The 22,331-nt window shown below is 39.3% G+C and overlaps 1 protein-coding gene across 1 annotated transcript in view; it reads left to right on the top strand.

The window, feature by feature from the left end:
• LOC146321126 (zinc finger protein 236) overlaps window positions 1-22,331 on the top strand; it is a 66,870-nt gene that overhangs the window by 27,049 nt on the left and 17,490 nt on the right. The window contains exons 13-25 of the mRNA XM_084726160.1: window positions 64-324; window positions 481-713; window positions 1,935-2,036; window positions 4,668-4,810; window positions 7,032-7,135; window positions 10,174-10,325; window positions 10,793-10,969; window positions 11,325-11,631; window positions 12,209-12,312; window positions 14,102-14,545; window positions 17,992-18,137; window positions 21,204-21,435; window positions 21,530-21,703. Of these exons, the coding sequence (XP_084582286.1) occupies window positions 64-324; window positions 481-713; window positions 1,935-2,036; window positions 4,668-4,810; window positions 7,032-7,135; window positions 10,174-10,325; window positions 10,793-10,969; window positions 11,325-11,631; window positions 12,209-12,312; window positions 14,102-14,545; window positions 17,992-18,137; window positions 21,204-21,435; window positions 21,530-21,703 (2,579 nt within the window). The remainder of the gene's footprint in view (window positions 1-63; window positions 325-480; window positions 714-1,934; window positions 2,037-4,667; window positions 4,811-7,031; window positions 7,136-10,173; window positions 10,326-10,792; window positions 10,970-11,324; window positions 11,632-12,208; window positions 12,313-14,101; window positions 14,546-17,991; window positions 18,138-21,203; window positions 21,436-21,529; window positions 21,704-22,331) is intronic.

Raw genomic sequence — 22,331 nt, 5'->3', positions numbered from 1 at the left:
ATTTAAGATTAAATGCTGGAACTGCCTAAGTAGTTCAGTTTTGCTGTCTTTGTACCACCCCAGGTCTCACACTGGAGAAAGGCCCTTCAAGTGTGTGCAGTGCAGTCGGGGCTTTGCCTCCTCAGGAGTCCTCAAGGCTCACATCAGGACCCACTCAGGCCTGAAGGCGTACAAGTGCCTGATGTGTGACACCACGTTCACTACCAGCGGCAGCCTGCGACGCCACATGACCACTCACAGTGACCTGCGACCTTACATGTGTCCGTACTGCCAGAAGACCTTCAAGTCATCACCCAACTGCAGGAAGCACATGAAGACACACAGGTTTGAGCTTTGTCAGGCTGTTACCTAGGTACTTAGGAGCATCATATATGCACTGCCAAGGAAGTTGTAGTCAATCAAAAAGTCCAAATAAAAATACAACACACTTAAAAATAAATCACTGCCTAAAACCCTTGCTTCCTTTTTTTGCCAAACCAGGTATGAACTGGCCCAGCAGCTGCAGCCTCAGTCAACAGAAGACCCATTAGGAGGAGGCGCTGTTGCCCATGATATACAGGTGGAAATAGAGGGAGATTCCCTCCAGCAACCACCTGCTCCGTCGGCAGAACAGCAAAGCATGCTGGGACTGGGCCAGACAGAGGTGGTGAATGGGAGTCAACAAGTGACATTAGAGGCACCCCTGACTGATCAACCCCTTGTACAAGGAGAAGGTAAGCAAGGGCAGGACCAGAGAGGTAGGACATCATGGATGATAACTGGCTTAGCATTTTTTCTGTGGCATGTAGTGGTATTTGTCCAGTTTGTGGTGCTAAAAACAGCAGAAGTATACTTTTGAAACATTCAAAAGCAGCCTCTCTTTCCAAAAATCATGACCCGGTTACTCAAAATAATCTACAGACCTTGTTGTGAGCATTTTTCCTTTAGGAACTGCTTTCTGTTCTGGGAGATTCTACTGCAGAAATAAAATTATGCTTACATGAAACTGCTCACAACAAGGTCTGTGGATTAGTTAGAGCAACTGGGTCATTATTTCTGGAAAGAGATGATGTGAGTTTTTCAAATGCATTTTTTGGCTCTTTGAGCACCACAAGCCATTTCATCCCATTATATTGGAGAGAGGGCAGACATGTCTTTTGCCAATATCTACAGAACTCTGCAACTCTCCCTAAAAAAGATGGCTAAATTGCACTACACGGCAGGGGAAACACATGTAATTCTAATTTGGTGGGGGTTAACTGTCCCTTTAAAGTGCCCATATTATGTTCATTTTCAAGCATTTTTAGCTGTTCTCTTCATAAGACCCCGAGGCCATTCCAAATTTGTTTTTGTAGTTTAGAATTGGCTCTCCTGAAACACCAAACTGCCTCAGTTTGAAAATCCATGTCTTTCAGTCAGGTTCAGTATTCTTGACCTCACATGTATATTTGATGACATTGTGTATGGACTATTTAACCTGCATACAAATGACATACAGTTGTAAAATTTAAAGGACAAGACCAGTCCATAGAGTGGAGTGTTTTCATGTCTTTTCCAAAAGCAACTCTGGCAAGAATGAGCCAGACCCAGTGAAACCCCTATTTTTTTCTCTATTATTTTTTCATTATAGAGTGGTTATTGTTATTATGACCTTATTCTCAGTTTACATGATTATGCTTGATGGACTGTGTAGATAATCTATACAAACAACGTACTACATGTGGATGTAATTAGATTAACGATCCATGGAAGCGCAGTGGGTGAACATATGGAGACAAAAATAACAAGGCTGGAGCGATAACACCAAGTCATCTGCTGTTAAAGTACACTTTTAAGTCCATAATATTTATTTACTAGGTTCAGAGCAGGGCAAATGTCCTTTTAATCAAGTGTTGCCTCGTAACAACCAGACTAAACTGTTGTTTTGTTGTGCATCTCTTTCTCTGTTGTGACAGACTCTTATGTGACCACCCAGCATGCTTTGCCTCAGAATATCAGCCAGTTTGAGACACCAGCACTCCCTCAGCCTGGTTTTGACCAGCAAGCTCTAACACCAGGTACACACATACTCTCTGTCTCACAGATTTCACTTATGAGGGCTGTTCAAGTGGTTGTGTGTGTAATGCATGAAAAAATACTGAGTGTGTGTTTATATATGAAAATCTAGGTATACTGCCATCTAATATTGTGCAAAATATACAATATGTTTTTTGATTGAAGAGTGAAAAGATAATGAGCTGTAGAAAGTACTTATCGTTCCAGTGATTACCCTGCAGTGTTTTCTGCTATAAGAGCTAATTGACTGTGCAGGATGCAGATGTTTGCCTCCAGAAACCGTATTAGTAATGAAATCATTCACTTTAGATTGTCATTAAAAATGAATCAATCAAACAAAAACCTTAAAAATAGAATAAACTTTCTTTCAGCTTCACTAGTCTGCAAAGGGAGAGAGAGCAGAGAGCAGAAGTTTTTGGCTGTGGAAAAAAGCCAGAATCACTACAATTTCCACAACAAACACAACAGTTAATTTGGTCGTATTCCACCATCTGTTAAAGTGTTTTGCATCTCTTTGTCTCCATTTTCACCCTCTCCACTGTATAACTCTTAATCTAGTGTAGTGCTCTCAAACATATGGTTGCTACTTTACTTTAGCAAACTTATTCACCAAGTTCCCATCATGCCAAGTAACTGTGGTTGGCAGTGTGGAACCTGTGGAACCAGAACAGTGGAGTTGAGGCAGCAGCTGCAGGCAGCATCGAAAACACTGAACACCTGACAGACAGAGCTAACTTTTCCTTTCCATCAGGAAGCACTACTGTTTAACCTTTTTATCAGTCCGGAGCACATCTGACCTCAAGTGTCATCACATTTTCAGTGGCACAAAGTTCATATGCCTGCACATTAAAAGAGCAGCCATTCATTTTTCAACCCTCAGTATACCACTCACATGAATATTTTACAGTAGTTGTTGGTGATAAAGGTTGTGACATTAATCCCTGGGGTTTAATGTGGGAAACACTATGTTGTTTTGTTATTTGTAACTCACTGTTTTCTCACAACAGTCATCTAACTTATCTCTGAGTATCATTTAGTAAATTGCTGCAGCACCAAGTTCACAGGTGCTCATGCTGTGCTTCATTTGAGGTTCACATACTGGGACTGCTGCAAAATGAACAGCTCTTAAACTGCCACAGAATGTATGATTAATGAACCCAAAGACAGATCTCGGGACTCTTCATTTGTGGGTTATGATATACATACTTTTGTTTCATACAATTTGTGAGCGTTTGAAGAAGTTTGATTTGTAAATTTCATCTATGTAGAATACAGTCTGTCAATTAAAGGCATACTAAAAAACAATGTATAGACTGTAAAATACTGTAATCATTCACTTTAAATCATTATGCTTGAACTATTTTGGACTTTGCCTGTTTAGCAGTGGTATGTAGCCCCCAGCCAATACAGTGTGTAGCAACCAGTGTTTACATATATTTGCATCCTTTGTGAGGTTTGATTTAAGTGATTTAAGGTTCGGGGGTGTTTATTTGTGTTTTAGAACATAACCGCTCTGAAACAATCAGAAAATAACATTTTATTTTTCTGATTCACTTTGTTGTCATTGACACTGCTTGCTCTCTTAATTCACTCTGTCTCTTGTTCTCATTGGTTAAGCTGGGGCAGTGGGGCCACCTGTGAGTGGTGTGTTTACAAGCAATGATGCATATTCTACCATTAGAATTTTAGACTGCATATTTAAACACATAATTTTAAAGGATCGTTGTAGTATTTTCAACCCCTAAATTAGATAGATAAGTTATTTAAATGCACATGGTTTGAATGTACGTATTTTAAGTCCCTTTAGACAAAAGCATCTGACAGATTAATTTAATGTATAGTCACCAGAGGGGAAGCTAGTTTGGTTGCCCATGTACAGTTGCAAATAACTAGAGATACACAAGTCAAACTGCTCACTGCAGACAATATTATGAGTAATACTCTACCACAAAAGTATACCACTTTTCCACAAATCATCACGTTTCAAGAGACGTGGTCACAGAAGGCCTTCTATATCGTTCTGTGGAGCCTCTTGGCATCCAGAACTGATCGAACAGAAGTATGGTCTAACTCTGCACTTCACCAGCTTTTTTGGTCACATTAAATTCATTGTCTAGTATTTTTACAGGATTTTTAGACAGTTAAAGACTCAGACTTAAGGCTATACGATATCTAGCATAACTCTACTGCAGGCTGGAATCCCTTTGCTGGTCAGTAATTGGTGTCAAGCTGTCAGCAGTTTCAGTGATTGATGGTATTTTGATCAAAGTTCAGATTTTTGATTTAAAGTCAATAACAACCATTCTTTTTTGCAGGCCAAGGTTGTGTCTGTTATTTTCTGTGTTGTGCAGAAGTGTGCCTAAATTCTTATTTTTGGCAAGAAGAGTTTTATACCCACCTTTGCTGTTAAATTCTGTAACATCAGCAATCGTTAGGTTTACATTTAGAATTTTTATTCTAAATTTCTCCACTGCTTACAGAACTGCATTTTAGCATCTATATTTAATTACAAAGTTTATTAGTCAAAAACTGTTTATTATTTAATTCATTGTAGAGCCAGTATTGCAGTGTTACTACCTTTAAATCTGATCAGTAACTCAAGAGACTGATAATCCTCTGTTGGCTCCCTACAGGCTTCACCATCACTGAATCAAGCTACAATCAGCCGCAGTTTTCTACCGTCCAGCAGCTGCAGGATTCCAGCACCCTGGAGTCTCAGGCCCTGTCCTCCAGCTATCACCCCCCAAATCTGCTCCATGTTTCCAGTGCCGAGGTGGTGAGTCCTGCGCCTCCAGGTGTACCGTTAACCAACACCCTCCTGGAAGTCTCAGATTTAGAAACCAGATTTTTTAATTCATTCACTGTGTCAGAATTATCTTTAGTAATGATATTTAAGAATTTTTTTGAAGATGTTCAGTGGATTATTGATTTTGTCTGTCCACAGGCTCCCCTTGTAGAGTGTATAATTAGATTCATCTTCAGAACAAATAGCTGCAGAGATTTGCATATTGATGGTACAAGATTGGATCTTCTTGAAAATGTAATGAAAGAAGGAATGTGGATTCAGTTAATTTGTTAATTAATGCAGAGATTTGCTTGATTAATGGCTTGCCTTAATCATTGATTATGTAGGACACTGGGTAGCCTGTTTTTATCGAATTGTTTTAATTCTCCTCATTTTTCATTTGAGTGATAAGTAACACAATGTAAATAGTTTAATTGTAGTGCAAAGGGTATTCAACATTAACCAACTACTTTAAAACATTTTGGAAAATATTCTTATTTATTTTCTTTCTTTAGTTAGATGAGAAGATTTATATAGCACTCCTGTCTCTGTGTTAAAGGGAGAATTTACAGCTTTTTATGTGGATGTCTAATCAGTGTTGATGGTCAACTGAAGCAGTAATTCCTTAGTGTGTGTGTTATATTGTCCAAGAAAGCTGTGTTATCCTGTTGCACAATCTGTAGTTCTTCCTGCATCCAGTGATGTCACAACGATTTTGTTGGTGGAAGAACTTGGATTTCAAGTCTCAGCCTCAGGGTAGCCAGGGGGTGTGTTAGATGAGTATTTTTGTCATCTAATGCAATGTTTTGACCAAGAAAGTAAAGAATATAGAGTTGTAGGCTAGGGTGAATGGGTGTGGGCATCAGAAGCTCACATGCAAGGCATCCTGGTACATGTAGGCACTGCCAGCACAGCTCTATGACCAGGACAACTCAGCTTTCTTGTTTAACATAGCTCGCACTGAGGAACTTATTGCTACAGTTGACTATGTTTACCATCAACACTAACTGGACATTTCCATAAAAAGTAGCACATTTTCCCTTTATGTACAGAGCTGGAGCTGCCAGTTTATTGGGTACATTTAGCTAAAATCCTAACCCTAACTGCAATAAGTCAGTCTTAATTAGAAACCAAAACACCATTAGTATGAAAACAGAGCGAGGGAGTTTGATTTGACAAGACAAGAGGAGAGGTGATATTTTTTGGGGGAAAAAAAGAAAAAAAACTGTTGCTGTAAAACTCTATGCCAGGAGTAGTTATAGCATGTAAAACCCCTAAGTGTCCTTTTGGCATTTCATTTGAGTAAAGATTAAGCAAACAAGAGACAACATGTTAATTGGCGAGCTTTAGAGGTGTTGATTTTAGTATTTTTTAACTTTGTAGAGCTAGCTTTTTCCTCTTACCTGCAGTCTTTATGCTAAGCTAAGCTAACTGCCATTTGGTTCTAGCTCCATCTTTAACACACGAACATGAGAGTGAAATTGATCTTCTCGTTAGAGATATTCAGATTTTTTTTTTCCTTTCCCAATATCAGTTCATACACCAGAACTTTGCATATCAGTTGTTAAAGAGTACCGCCCTGATACCAGTGTGTTTAAAAAAAGTCTTATAAGATTTATAAATTCAGGAAATAAAGACTGAAATAACAGTGTCAATATTCACAGATAAATATCAGCGATCAATCAAAGTACAATATGCACACTGGGTGCTCATGGTGCTGTTGATCAGTCTGTCAGTAACTTAGTTAGTCAGGTTTGCAGCGTTGGCCCTAGGGCCACTAAGACATGGGAAATTCTCCTCCTAACACAGGCTTCTGCTTACCCCTAGCTGGCTACAATAACACTTTGCAACGCAATCTGATGCTGAGGTAAAGCTGGCGTTTCTCTTCTTCACTCACCCAATAAAATTTGGTGTGCAAGACGCCGCCAGGAAGCAGAGTCCTGTTTCTGACCTAATACATTACATGGTATTGGATCTGTGCATAGACTACCCCATCTCGCATTTTAGGCTGTATCAGATGCATTTTCCAATACTGATATCAGAATAACCCTACTTCTCATATAACTAAATTAATTTGAGCATTTCCCAAAATGACTAAAATATCTTATCCTTTGAAAACAAATCTGAATCAAACATAGGAACCTTAATACAAGCAATGTCGCTGTTCATGACTCTGAATTAAGGTGAGTGTATTTTGTCTTTGTCAATCTAGACGAATGGGCTTCTTCAGCAGAGCGGTCAGGGTGAGCTTCAGCTGACCACTGAAACGCAGGACTACCAGGAAGACAGTGAGGACAACAGCAAGAGAGCCTACAGGTTAAATTCTGACTTACTTCTCGTGTGTGTGTGTGTGTGTGTGTGTGTGTGTGTGTGTGTGTGTGTGTGTGTGTGTGTGTGTGTGTGTGTGTGTCCATGGTTATACATACCCATATGTGTGACTTCAGAGAGTGCTCCCACCTCTTACCCTTTTAAATTGCATCCCTTTGTAAAAGTGCCAGCGGTGGTAATTACAGCCTCTGTGTCTCCACCTGCTATCTATGCACACCTGCATTTCTCTGAAGTAATTTCTGTCTGCTTTTTCCTTTCGAACTCTGTCAGAGTAGATGGAGGACATTAGTGAACTGTGGTCCTTAGGTCTCTTAGCCAATTTTCAGTGGTTCAGTGCAGCATTTGGCCAGGCCATTCAAGGGCATTCAGTGACTTTCCTATAACCGCTCTTGTTTTCTCAGTGTATCAGAGTGTTTCGAATTGTGAAAAGTGAATCTTTGCCAGTTCTGCTGTTGTTTACAATTGAACCCCTCAATTCTCTCCAGTCATCGTGGTACCATAGCCACATTTCACAGCTGGCATGTTAACCATGCAATGAAAAGTACCTGACAGTCAGGCCAAAGAGTCCAATTTTTGTCTCATCCAACCAGTAAATCTTTTTCAATGTGCTCTCAGAGTACTTTTAGAGCAGTTTTGCAAACTCCAAGTTACTCAGGAGAGGCTTCTGTCTATTCATTTCACCATTTGGGCCTGATTGCACTGCAGTACTCAGGCCTGATGAGCTGTGGTGCTGCAGTAATTGTTTTCTGTCCAACTGGTTCTCCATCTCTGCAAGTCTCGTCTTTATCTTTACTCTATGTCTTTTCTGATCAAATTCTGGATCAAAGACTAGTCAGAGTTACCGTTGATTATTGGTCAAGGTAAATTGGAGTGTCACGGCAGGTCTAAACCGGATTTGAAAGCTGAGATTTGGACCTGTTTGCACAAGTACTTAAAGAAGTTTCTACCTTTATCTTAGTTTTCTTTATTTTACCCTGAGATACACCACGAGGCTGACTAATTTTCTTTGTGTTTGTCAGTTTACTGACTTTTAGTTTTCCCTCATTGTAGTTTTTGTATTGTGTTTTTGTAATATTTTTCAGGGTTCAGTGCAGAATAATGATAGGCAGCATCATAAACACTGAGCCTGGGGAAATAGACATTGTTGACAGCATTCACAATGACTGCATTTAATAACTTTACCTGCCTTTGTTATCAGTATCTTTTCATTCCAAATGTTTCTCCAGATAAAACAAAACCATTCAGATGCACGCCCCAAATATACATTCATGTTTGTCCACATATCTAAGGAATTTGAATTTGAATCACTTCTCCATCCATATATCTGACCTGCCAAAAACTTTTTATCTTATTGCTCACTTTTGTGAAAGGTAGAAATAGGGTGGACAAACTCAGTTGTGTCCATGTTTTTATGAATTTATTTCAATTTATTCAGGGGATTTGACTAGAATGAAATAAATAACCTTACTTCCTCTGCATTAGCCTTAATTGGACATTTCTCTGCTAGCCAGGGCAGGGTACCGCTCAGGCAAGAGGCAACCATGTAGAAGAATAGCAAAAAATTATTTTTATCATTCTCACACATGATGTTTTCATGTAGGTGGTTTTTACCCTACAGAAACTTCTCCAGTAAAAGCAACATAGGCTACACAGTCACGCTCAAGTTCAGATAAATGTGTTTTACTTACTGAGGTGAAACTAATTAGTCTAATTTTAATTGGCCAGCAAATGGAATGAGACATTCCTAAGTCAGATTCTTTAACCGAAATTTCAGTCAAAAATATGAGATAATGAACTCAGTCATTTACTTTTATATCCAAATTATAAATGTAGTGGAAATTCTGAAGAATGGTTCACTCAGACACTGAAGAAGAGTTCAGGAGTCCCAGATGACTCACACAGGAGTATTTAATGAATCTCGATCGAGGAGAATTCAGATTAGCAATACACTGAGAATATTGTGAATGGCAACCCAATTCTGAGGGTTACTTCTCGAGTGAAGGTATTTTACTGTCCCCTGACATTCCCTGGAATTTGACACGCTACCTTGTATGGGCCTGATGTGTCTATGTATGTGTATACAAATTCTATTGGGCATAAGTGAAAAACAAGAAGCTATGCATACCTCTAAATCACTGTATCTGTCGGCCTCGCTCATGTATTGTGCCCTGCTAGAGAATGTGGAGACTGTCTGTCTGTCCGATAAGCCATAACCTTGGGACCTCAGGAGAAAGTATCTGGGGGATGCACTACTCTCCTACTTCTGCAGCTATGGACTATAGTTGTGCAGAGTGACCAACTACTAGTGTGCCTGTTCAGGTTAGATGACCCATGACTGGACCTTTCACGACTGCGTTGTCACCCATATAAAGAGAGACTCAGGGAACATTCTAAGAGCTAGTGAGGCAAGTGAGGCAAATTCCACAACAATAAACATTTCTTTTCCCATATTTAATGTCATGTAGTTTTTTTTTTTTTTAATCAAGACAAAAGATGCATCCAGGCTCCCCAGCTTTTGACACAGATATATCTCAAGGTGTCTTCAATGTTTCAGAACATCACACAGGATAATTAATAGTTGCTCATTGCTGCCCATGCAACAAGTAAACAAAACATGTATGACACCTGCCAGCTGCTTTGGTGAGCACGACACTTGGCTGTCAGCAAAAGACTTGTCATGTTGTTAAATGGTGCTCAGAAGAAGACATTAATTCACCTTATTTGTGTTTCAGTGGAGTTTATTATGAAACTTTGGTAAAGAATGCAGTTTTGTTTGAATATTATGAAGGAAACGTACTCTGACATTTGATAGACACACCTGTATGCATGCTGTGTTGTTATATCCACATAGAACAGTTGGAAGTTGCTGATCCGATGTGAAGCTAGATAATTGAGATTAAAAATAAACTACAAAGAAAGTAGAAGGTTAGGTCTGTCAGTTTTTCATCAAATTTGTCATCTTCTCTGAGTGATGCTGTTAACAGTGGAAAAAATTATGAGGCCCTTTCCCCCCCCCCTTTTTTCAGGTGTAACTGGTGTAATAAGGGCTTTAAGAAGTCAAGCCATCTGAAGCAGCATGTGCGTTCCCACACTGGGGAGAAACCATATAGATGTCATCTCTGTGGACGAGCCTTTGTATCAGCCGGAGTGCTGAAGTCTCACCTCAATACACATACAGGTGAGCTCCCTTTATGTCAGCTGCTGAGAAATCTCCCAAAAATTCCTATATTAATTAGATTTGAAAACCTCAAAACCTTTAAAGATCATGAGCACCATTAATTGTATCACATTCCACTGTATTTAAATTGGAATATTTAAAGGATTAAACTGGTTATGCATTTCTTCCCATGATACCATTATCCATAATGGAAAAAATGATTAAAATTCAGGTTTCACAAACTATCTTAATGTCTTTAAAAAACAGCTATGAGGAGTATTTATCGTAAGATGAAATAAGTACAAGATTGGGACAAAATTTTTTTGTACGTATTTTTTGTACGTATTGAAAAAAACTAAATACATACAATGCTTTGGGTCTGGGGGGGGGTTAAATTATTTTTAAATCAACTTTCTTTAGTAAAGCTTAAAAAGTTTTGAATGTATCTTGCAATGTCAAACCCTGACTTTCTCGTCTCTCGCTGACAGGAGTGAAGCCCTTCAAGTGTAATATTTGTGACGCCTCATTCACAACCAATGGCAGCCTGAACCGCCACATGATTATCCACATCAAGTCTTTCAAGTGCTCAATGTGCGATGAGAGCTTCAGGACTAGCCTGCTGTGTAAAAAGCATATGAAGAAGGAGCATGCTGTGGAGGATCAAAGTAAGAACGCCTTGATAACATTCAGAAGTCTCATTACCTATATATGAATGTGAAAATAATTTTGAAAAGAAAGGGAATTGGGAAACACTAGTACACACTATCAGCATGCAACAAATTGATTTTTGAATAGCTCTCTTTTAAAATTCAGGACAAAAGTTTCTACTCTGGTGTTTAGCTTTCAAGTAATTTTAATGCAGTTATCCTGCTGTTGCGATATGTGTATTTTTAGTCAAATTAAAAATTTAAAATAAAATTAAAATATTTAATTGTATACACATCTTAGCCTCAGTTTGAGCTGCCTAGCATGAAGTGTAATTGAAAAACACACAGTGATAACAGACCCTAATTCTCACAGTTATAGGTCTAGATAATCAAGATGTTGAGGAGGAAGAGGAGGACGATGGAGAGGAAGGGGAGCAGAAGACATCAAAGAGGAGGGGTTTAGAAATCATCACTTTCACGGAGGAGCAGGCGGCTGAGCTGGCAAAGGATCCCGGCGAGGAGGCCTCAGTGTCGGAGAGGATACTCGCCCAGTCAGCGGCCGAGAGGGATCGAATCAGCGAGATCAAGGACAAGGCCGTGGAACTAGAAACAGAACCCAAGTTTGCCAACTGCTGCAATTTCTGTCCCAAGAGCTTCAAGAAGCCCAGTGACCTCGTCAGGTAAATATTGATGATTTACATTCTTGGTTTTGGGGACGAATCCATGGTCAATTTCATTTTAATACTATACATATATAAGTAAAACACACTTACTGAAAGCACATCAAGGGTTAGTGGGTTGCCTCATGCAGTTTACAAAGGCAGTTATGTGCCAGATGTAGAAATTAAAGTCAGTCGAAAATGCATCGGGTCACATTTCCTGGTTATCTGTTTGTAACAGAAAATATGTTTTCAAGAGTGTGAAAACAGTTTGATTTTGCAGAAGCTTTGACTTTTCTTCTTTTAAACACCTTAGAACCATTGAGCCACATTTATTATTTAAGTTTTCAAGTTGGAGTCAGCATGCAGTTTCTTAGAAGCTCATCATCTCTGGGAACTAAAGTCATAAAATGGAAGAGTGCTCATGGGTAATAACCAGTCAACACTGTCAAGGCTGCATGTTGTGCCATCTGTTTCCATTATTTCACACTGCAGACTTAAGTTGCACTCACTTGCTGTCTTTTCTTTTTTCCCCCAGCATTAATCTCTCATTTGTCTTTGTTCTCTTTCAAATTTGTCCACCTGCTTCAATGTCTAGGCACATTCGGATCCATACGGGAGAAAGACCTTATAAATGTGATGAATGTGGGAAGAGCTTTACAGTGAAATCTACTCTGGACTGCCATGTGAAGACACATACCGGTTAGACTTTTAAATTTATTGCTTAATTAAGTTGAGATGGAAGTTTCTTACACAGTTGCCACTGGTTGAGGGATTTCTGGAGCATTGTCATATGTGAAACAAGACAGGAGATTTGATACAGATTAAATTTAGATAGAGGAATATTTGGACATTATGGAAAACAGACGTACTTCTTGCTGAGAGTAAGCCAACAAGACTGATACTAATCTCATGTCTGTACAGTAAATATGAAGCAACCACAAGCAGCTGGTGAGCTTAGCTTTGTAAAAAGACCGAAAACAGGGGGAAACAGCCACCCTAGTTCTGTCCAAAAGGAGCAAAATCCACCTACTGGCACATCAAAAGCTCACTAATTAAGCTATTAAATCTAGTTTGTTTAATTAATATGGAAAGTTTAGTGTAAAAATGACATGCTGTGATTTTCTGGGGTTCAGGTGACAGACTCTAGGATAGCAAGGAGTTTGTGCTCAGAAATAGGGGTCTCAGGGGGCTTATGGTGCAAGTCGTCTCCATACTTTAAAAGTGATAGTTAAAAACTTTAAATTGATTCTAAAAGGCATACGTAGCCATTGTAATGAAGCTAAAATTGGAGTTATGTGTGTTTTTGTGGAAATTAGTGCGGAGTCTTGCAGCAGCATTTTGAATTAACTAAGATTAATTAGTTAAGATTGCTCAAGTAAATTGTGCTGCAGTAATCTAAGCAGGATGTGATGATGAATGACAATTTCTAGGTTCTTGGAAGACAGAAAAGACAGGATCTTAGAGAATCTGTATAACTGATTAAACAAGACTGGACAATTGACAAGCTTTCCTGTGACACTGGTGAAGAGTAAACCAAGTTGTTATGAGGTGTGATTATGTGAAGTGTCTGAGTCTATGATAATGACTTTGGATTTGTCTGTAATCACTTGAAGTAAATTATGTGACAGCCTGTTTTTAAGTTGGGCGTTCCCAGGGAGTGTTTAGCTGGTTGTTACTGGTGGGGACACTAATATTGTGTTTGTGGATTATGTGTCATAGTGCGAACATGTAAATGGAGAAAAAAGCAGGGGGCCAAAGACTAACCCCTGAGGTACTCCATAAAACAAAAAGTCTGTGGAGGGTCTGCAATCCCCAATAGTAACACTTATCACTTACTAACACTTAGTCCTATTTTGAGAATACGAGTAAAACCAATCTAACATAGTATGAGAGATGCCAACCCATTTTTAGGACACTCAATAAAATTGGCCAGAATCAGCTGCTAAATACTCACAGTAGTAGGCCACACTTAGAAAATCATGTTATGTTCAGAGAGTTGATTCCCCATTTCCAGTGGTCATGCTAAGCTTTGGTAACCGACCCTGGTGGGGCTTCATAATGAACGTATAAATATGAGTGTATCAATCTTTCCATCTATCTCTCAGCAAGAAAGGAAACATTTCCCAAAATGCTACTTCTATGTCTTTAACAATTTTACACGTGTGGCATTTTGTAATGGTCCCCAGTCCAGCTGTATTGAAACCTTGTAAACTGTATGAGGAAGAAAAAGTGAAGTTAAATAAAATCTTAAAGCTCTCTGTGCAGATTGCAGACTTTGGGGCTGTTGTAATTTCAAAGCTGTTTGATATTTGCAACATTCAGGACATTTCCATCACTGCTTGATCCACACAATGCAAAGAGAAGACAAAGAGCAGAGAGGACATCTGAAATTTTTGACAATAAAGAGACAAAAAGTTGTCCTAGAGTTGTAATAGAGGCAGTCAGCTGAGCATGACTTGAGGCTCTAACAATCTCCTTATCTTTGCAGGTCAGAAACTGTTCAGTTGTCACATGTGCAACACCTCCTTCTCCACAAAAGGCAGCTTAAAGGTGCACATGCGCCTCCACACTGGCTCCAAGCCCTTCAAATGTCCCTTCTGTGAACTACGCTTCAGAACTTCAGGCCACCGCAAAACACACATCCAGTGCCACCTCCGGCCGAACAGCGACAGAAACAAATCCAAGCGGTCTGGCTCATCCACTAGTCAGGCCAGTCAGGGTCAAGACCCGGGGACCGGCCAGGGTGTGGCATCGGGCCAGGGGCAGCAGCCGACAGCTTCGGACGCTCTTCAACCTGTGGGTCTGCTACAAACACCCAGCTCTGACCCCAACATTTACCTCCCAGCCAACCCAGTCCTGACAGGACAGTTTGACCAGAATCTACTGCAGCCAGGACTGGTGGGACAGGCCATCCTGCCTGCCTCCATGTCAGGTAGGGATTATATAAAAGATTTATACATACATGCACAGAGAAAAAATAGCTTTTAATTAATCATTCAGAGCAGTAGAGGATAAGAAAATTAGCATATCTTATTTCAAGTTGTGTAGAGCAGTGTACCGAGAAGACAAACAGCAGTCTGTTATAGTGCATCATGGTCCACAGGCACCATTTTTGAGAGGACGAAATGACCCTGAGACAATAAAACAGAGGCTCCAACTTTTATTACCCCAAAGAGCCACTGTGCAGTATTATGTATAGCCTGCCAACACACATTTTATTGGCATTTGGAGCTTAGTGTGATTACAACGTCAGGCTTATGATTAATCCACCCAAGTTTGTGAGTGTTGCTGAAATGCTGCAGGGATCATCATTTCCATTGTCAGTCGTTCTGCAATCAGTTGGCGGCATCAACACGGCTGCTCAGGGGAAGATGAATTTCATTGCTGTGACTGATGAGGCCCATGCTTCGAGGTGGAAGGTGTTTTATCACCACAAGCCACCTCTCGTGTACTCTCTTTCCTCTGATTGCAGGATACTATTTGATGGTTTTCAACTCAAATCTTTGTTTTGTGCTCCAAAAGAGCCTCCAAACATTCACTTAGGATATTTGTGCTCATCTTCCCAGTGTTTTGGAAGCAGATGAAGTTGTCAAAGAAGGATGATCTATTTCAGGCATCTGTAACAGGCTTTCACACATAAGCAGCTGAGCACTGAAGGCTTTGCTGTGTATACATGGTAAAATGTTAATTAAATGTCTTCTCAAATAGTATAAAATGCAAAGATGCTAAGCCTTGACATAAAATGAGGATTTTCAGAGTTCTATAGTAAGGTTCCTCTTCATGACTAACTCTTTAATGAAAAGTTTTTGTGACATTCACTAAAAAAGTTATATGTGATGACTAGTATGGGTGAAGGTTGTTTTATGGTCAGCTCTCTGTCCTCACATTTGGCCTCATGAAATCCACTTTGCTTTTCACAAAATTGAAATAAAGGTGTGTTGTCAATTTGAAACAAACAGATAGAAATTAAAAGTCTGTTGGAAGTTTCTGTAAGTTTTTGGTGCTTTGTAAATGATAATAAGGGTGTTACATGGCAGCATAATGCGCATACTTTCTCCCAGACACTGCAATTTATATACAGACGAGGACGAAAGTATTAGCCCCCATGAAGATTTCTTTTTTTTTTTTTTTTTTTAAGTATTTCCCAAGTGTTGTTAAACAGAGCAAGGATTTTCATTTTAATTTGCACACAGAAACAAAATTATTTCACAACAACCAAAAACTACAAGGTTCAAAATTATTAGCCCCCCTGATGTTAATAATTGTGTGTCCTTTTTGCTGGATAACAGCCTGCAGTCATTGTTGTAGTTTTCAACAAGTCTCAGACACGTCTCCTGAGGAATCTCAGCCCGTTTTTCTTTGGTAACTCTCTCAAGCTCCTCCAGATTTTACGTTCTTCTGGCATGGACCTTGGTCTTCAGTTCACCCCACAGATTTTCAATGGGATTCAAGTCAGGTCTTTGTGCAGGCAGGTCAATAATGTTCACTTTGGTCTTCTGGAGGCAGTTCTTCACCAGAGGTGATGTGTGTTTTGGGTCGTTGTCATGTTGGAAGACAAAGCAACGACCCAGACCAGTCTTGCTGCTGACTGCTTGAGGGTTTTTGTTTTTTTTTCAAAATCTTCACATGTCCTCCTTTCTTTATGATTCCTTCCACCTTGACAAGATTCTCAGTTCCAGATGCACTGAAGCATCCCCACAGCATAATACTCCCACCAATGTGTTTCACTGTGGGGTCGGTGTTCTTTGGGTTATATTCCTCTCCCTTCTTTCTCCAAACATAACCATCGTCTCTTTGGCCAAAGAGCTCTAGTTTCTTCTCATCTGACCAAAGGACACACTTTCAATATGCATAAGTTTTCTCTGGCGTGAAGGTGTCTCTTCTGCAGAAGTGGAGTTTTTCTTGGTTTGTAACCTTGCAGTCCATTCCTGTGCAGGGCTCTAGTGATTGTCTTCTTTGAGACTACAATTCCCGACTTGGCTAAATCATTCACTAGTGTCTTGCAGTTGTTCTGGGGTCTTTAGACTCATCTCTCACTAGTTTTCTTTCCAGAGTCTTTGAAACCTTTTGCTTTCTATCTCTGCCAGCCTTGTTCTGTACTGTGTGTCTCTCTTTGAATTTCTTGATGATACTTCACACTCCAGTTCTTGACATTTGGAAACGCTGTGATAACTTTGTTTATCCTTCTCCTGCTTTGTGAGCATCAACAATTCTTTTTCTCAAGTCTAAACTGATTTCTTTTGTTTTTGGCATGATGCTTTCTCAAGTGACAGCTCAAACCCTCACTGAGGTTTTTAAACTGTGCATAAATTGGAAGATAACCTTCAGTTTTAAATAGATTTTTACAAGCTTTGAGCATTACAAAGTTAAAGCACATCATTGCACAACAGTGGTTTGTGCTATGGCTCAATAAGAAGGTCAGTTCTCAAAGGGGCTAATAATATTGACCATGGTAATTTTTGTTTTTTTCTGAAATAATTCTGTTATTGTGTGCAAATAGAAATAATGTATGCTTTCTAAAGAAAACTGGTATGTTTAGAAATGCTATGTTGAAAATTCCTTACTCTATTAAAAAAGCACTTGGGAAAATTTTGAAAAAAAACTTTAACATGGGGGGGTAATAATTTTGTCCTCAAATTAAATATGTTGACGGAAGTCTGGCTGTCATCTGCAGCCATGAAATTAGTTTCCCCACATAGCTGCCAGAGCATGACAGTCGGGGAGGTGGCCAAAAATGTTTTCCAGTCATTGCTCTCTTTTTCTTTAGCACTGTAACTCACTCCCTCTGTTTTGTTTTGTTTTTTTGGAGAGAAATCCATAGTTCACTGCCAACAAACGTGTCCCAAAAAAACTCTCCTCTCCTTTAATCTTTTTGGAAAAGATTGAGCTTGTTGCTAGATTTCCTTTCTTCTCTCTCAGTCTTTTGGTGGTACTTATTCACGAGATATTCAGTGCTCTTACTTCAGGAGTTTTCATGCACCTGCAGAAATTTTCAGCCCATTTTCGTTGCTTAGAAGAGTAGCACTGTGTATAATGGACTGAATGTCATGCATTCACATCTGGCCTTTGACATGAGATTTAAAATAATGTATGTCACTCCAGGGTCATCCTCATCTGGTACTATAAAGGTACCTCTTATCAATCAAGTTCCAGGCATAGCCCTGTTAATAAACCTTTGCTTCTTTCCTGGCCATAACCTGCTAATCAACTGCTGGCAATCAGTTAGTTCTGGAATGAATAGTTGGTTGAGCTGAACAGTAGGTTATATATAAAGAGCTGCTACCTGGAAGGTTATCTTACTTACTCTAACATTGGCATAAAATTGGTTGGCTGAATGTGAAATATCTAAATATGTGTGTTTGTGTGTGTGTTCTGCAGCTGCTGGAGACCTGACTGTGTCTCTCCCTGATGGCCTGACCACCCTGGATGGCATCCACCTGCAGCTGACGCCTGCCAACCTGGTGTGCCCCAATGTCCAGATCTCTGGCATCGACACCAGCAACATCAACAACATCACGCTCCAGGTTATACACACCTCCTACTGAACTTTGTGTTATTAACCGTGTGTCATCGCTTTACCTTTTTTGTCGGTCGTGGCTCAAGTTCTCAGCAGAGAATGTTCCCTTTTATGAGTATCTTGAAAGAATTGAGCTTGTGCAGATTTTTTTTTATTGAGAGGAATCAAATCATTTTGATGCATCATTTGGAGGAACAGCTGGGAGAAGTAGTCTCTTTTTTGTCATTGGTTTATTTCAGGGTGTTCGAACAAGGTCTGTCATGATAACTTTTTTTGAATGAGATTTTGTCCCAGAGCTAACGGCGATAAATGATACTATTATGATTTTAAGACCATTTTACGCCACTGATATAATAGAATAATAAGACAAGTTAACCTTTTCAAAGAGCAGTGAACTTTTAATGCTTAAGAATATTGAGACACTGGAAAAGGGATGTGAAAAAATATTACAAATTTAATTTAAATAAATACTGAACATTTGGCGCAGGGTTATAAAGAGTCAGAGGTTAGTTGTATTGCTACTTTTCCATTGTCCATACTTTTAAACAAAGTCGTCATATCGTCTCATTCATGTTAATGGGCTCTCGTCTGTCCTTCAGCTTAAACTCAAAATGTTCCCACTGGAGCTGTGGAGTGCTGCTTTGAAACTAAATCCATTTCAACTTATTCTCTCAAAACTTTCTGGCTGGAATTATGCAGTTGTCTGGAAAAAGCATGCCTGGGAAAAGAAGCCTTGAGTAACACATTATCTTAACTTCACCTGGTTCACTGGTCACTGTGTGTGTAATGTTTTTAGTCTTTCATGCCATAGCATGACGATTAAACGTATAACATACTAAACATTATAAACCATTTTCAGCCGAGCCAACCTTTTGTTTATAGCCCAACATTTCCAAAATATGTGCACTTTGTTTATAAAAATCCAACATTGTGAAATGGTTCATTTAATTTTTAATTTAAGGGTTTACTTGTATTATATTCATTAACATATTTAGTAAGAGTTTATAATTCACAATGATTTGAGTACATTAATATTCTGTGAGTACATCTCACCAAATGTTTGTTAATAAGGTCTGTTTAATTAGTCAGATATCTGGTTGCAGTGGTTTGCTTTCAGTTTAAGTGCTAAACCTCTTTGAAATGCAGCTCTTCAATCACAAGGCTTTACATCTGGTCTTTTCTTTATTTCCATAATTAATTTGAGCAGAAGTCAATTGAATGAGTCAACTTTATAATTATTCCTGGGGTGTATATCATCTTGTACGTAACGTGATACCCAATTACAGAATAGTTTGAGCAAAATGGTTTTGGGATTTGTTGTTGTATCATCAGATTTACTTTTGGTAGAGTAGATCTTAATTAGTGCAGTTTTATTTGCACATTGTGTGTGCACAAATATAAATGCAAAGCCACCCAGAGACCACTGTCTTGTAATTAGGAGATTTGTTTGCGCGTAAATCTAGTCACTAATTGTGCAGCAATCATGTGGTTAAAAGGATTCCAGCAACTATTAATAAGTTATGCTTTTTACTGCAGATGAATTACCATAATGGCACTTTATTAGGTAATGATGGTTCATGCAGGGCATGTTGCAGCCTTCGCTCAACAATAGCAGATTGAATGTTTTTTTTTTGTCATAATGCAGCCAGTGAGCACTAAACCAAATAAGCAGTCTGGTGGGGGAGAAATCCTACAATCCCACAAGAGCACCAGAGCGAGATTAAATGAGTTTTATTCACTCAGCTGTTAAAGTAATAAATGAAAATGTTATATTAGACCCCTCTGATCTGCACACTGGCATTTAGAACCATTCACTTTGTTTATGGTTAACGTGAAGTTTTAATATTGGAATAAGTGCAATAAGTAATACCATGTCTTCAGTATCTTCAGGAACTCAATATTCACTCTAAAGTATATTAAAAGAAGCCTGCATAATTCTTGTCATCATTATTTATTAATGGCACCCATCTGCATGTGATGTTTAGACCAATACATGAGCGTATTATATACTTAAACAACAGGCAATAACCACACACTACAATACTTTCTATTTATAGATATATTTGGACATCAACAAATGTTTTAAACCAGTGATTGATCGATCCCTGTTCTTTTCAACAATGGTACAAGGCAGAATCTGAGGTCAAAAGCTGTTTAATAGTGTAAAGGTTTAATAGAGCTTGAATCTGTATGTTCTTACTGCCATGTATAACCCACTAATAATACAAGTTGTTGACATTGTTGGGGTTGAGGGTGAGGTTTCTGTGATCATCCAAAACAATACAGGATATAGAAGTGTTTCAGAGAAAGTATGTAGATCAGACATATATATTACAAATTTCCATCAGAATTATTGCAATGCATCTTACATTGCATATTTAGGTTGTCAAAGAGGAATTTATGAACTTTATTTAACTAGGAAGTCATGTGGTGATAAAATGTCTTTTTCAAGAGATGCCTGCCAAGACAAGCTCGAACAGCAACATTTACACATAACAAGAACAAGCACATCAGATCACAACAGCAGTGATAGTACAGACAGAAAAATGCATTACATAATACATTGTAGTACATTAACAAGACAGCAAAATTGTCATGTGTTTATGACTTAATGGAAGCAACTGCAGCTAGCAGCAACCACTTCAGCTGTTCCTAGTTTAAAATCAGTTAAAGAGATAACAGTCTCAAGTCTGAGCTTGACTTTGCAGGTCATTCCAGGACCATGGACCAACATAGAAACAGCTCGTTTTGCCAGCCATTTTTACCATCTTTTTTTATTTATTGGTGTGCTTCTTTATTTTGTACCAAAGTTTGCTATTAGCTAAATTACATCTGTTGTTCCAGAGCTGGAAACAGAGACTACATCTCCAATAAAGAAAATTTACACTTACACACAAAAGTGAAAGTATCGAGGGGTTGTATTTTCCTGAACTTTCCTGAAATGTTTTTCAAAAAGCAGTCATCTTGCCTTGGGCTCTTGCTGTTTCCCTCCACATTTCTGCAAATGTCACTCTCCTTTCCTTCCTTGACATTACTCTTCTTCTTTCATCTGAAGTAGTACTTTCTCTTCCAGATTGACCCTGCCCTCCTCCAGCAGACTTTACAACAAGGCGGCCTCCTCTCTCAACCCCTGAGCGTTGACACTGGCCTCGTTTCCCACTCTGGCAGCCAGCTCATGTCCACGAATGACCCCTCAGTGTCTGCCAATGTCGTCATCCACCCACTGACCAGCCTGGCCCTGCAGCCCTCCGCCATCACACCTGCTCAGGTCACAATGTCCGGCCTCTCCGAGCAGGACACCACAGGTATGTGTGACGGCTGTAGCTGGGAAAATTACTCACTAGACGCTCTCTGTTTTGAGCTAAGTAATGGATCTACGCTTTCCTGTGGATTCTGCAGGTTCTCAGGACCTAAGCCATGTCATTGGCAGCTCTGGGTTGATTGCCGGAGGCACCAGCAGTCAGGAGATCACGCTAACTATCAACAACCCCAGTCTGACTCAAGCCCTTGCCTCGGCTTCTTGTTCCAGCGCCGCAGCAGGAAACCCTCAGGAGATCACCCTCACCATATCAGGTACGGACCACATGTCTATCAAAACAAACATACAAATCTGTAGCTACATACTGTACACACCTCACCTTGTCTTTTCACAAGCTGAAGAAACAGACAAAATTCCCTCGAGGATCTGTAACACATTTATTGATTTCCTCATTCTGGTGAACATGTTTGCAGGTAGAGGAAGAAAATAAACAGACGCTATAATAACTCTCAGCCCTTTGTTTCATTTTGAAGCTACTTCACCAAATCAAGATTAAAAACCTCAGTGTGTGAAAGGTTATGAGTAATATACCACCATTTTTTTGTACGTTTGTCATTTCCAACTCTTAGCCCCTTCCCCCAGATAGTCGTATATCAGTGGAGGATATATGCTCTATCCACACTGTCGAGGTAAATTGGATCTGTGTCACTTTTTCTGAGTCCCCTTGAGTCAAAATACATCATTTCCTGCTTGCATGACTGGAGCAGTCAGAGAATTTCCTCTGGGCACCACTTGGACTTTGTTTCATCCGGCATTCTGATGGGTTCACTGTGTTGTGATTCAAAGGCAATAGCAAACTGTTATTGTATAATTGTAGTCATATTCTTTGTTTTGCTTTCTCCTGAAGCTGCACCAATATATTCACTAGTGTTTTTTATGATG

This window comes from Lutjanus erythropterus, chromosome 9 (genome assembly GCF_056507025.1).
Source record: "Lutjanus erythropterus isolate fLutEry1 chromosome 9, fLutEry1.hap2, whole genome shotgun sequence".
NCBI classification, from domain to species: Eukaryota; Metazoa; Chordata; class Actinopteri; order Lutjaniformes; family Lutjanidae; genus Lutjanus; species Lutjanus erythropterus.
The sequence above is the reverse complement of the archived record's forward strand: the minus strand, read 5'-3'. Positions and strand labels throughout refer to the sequence as shown.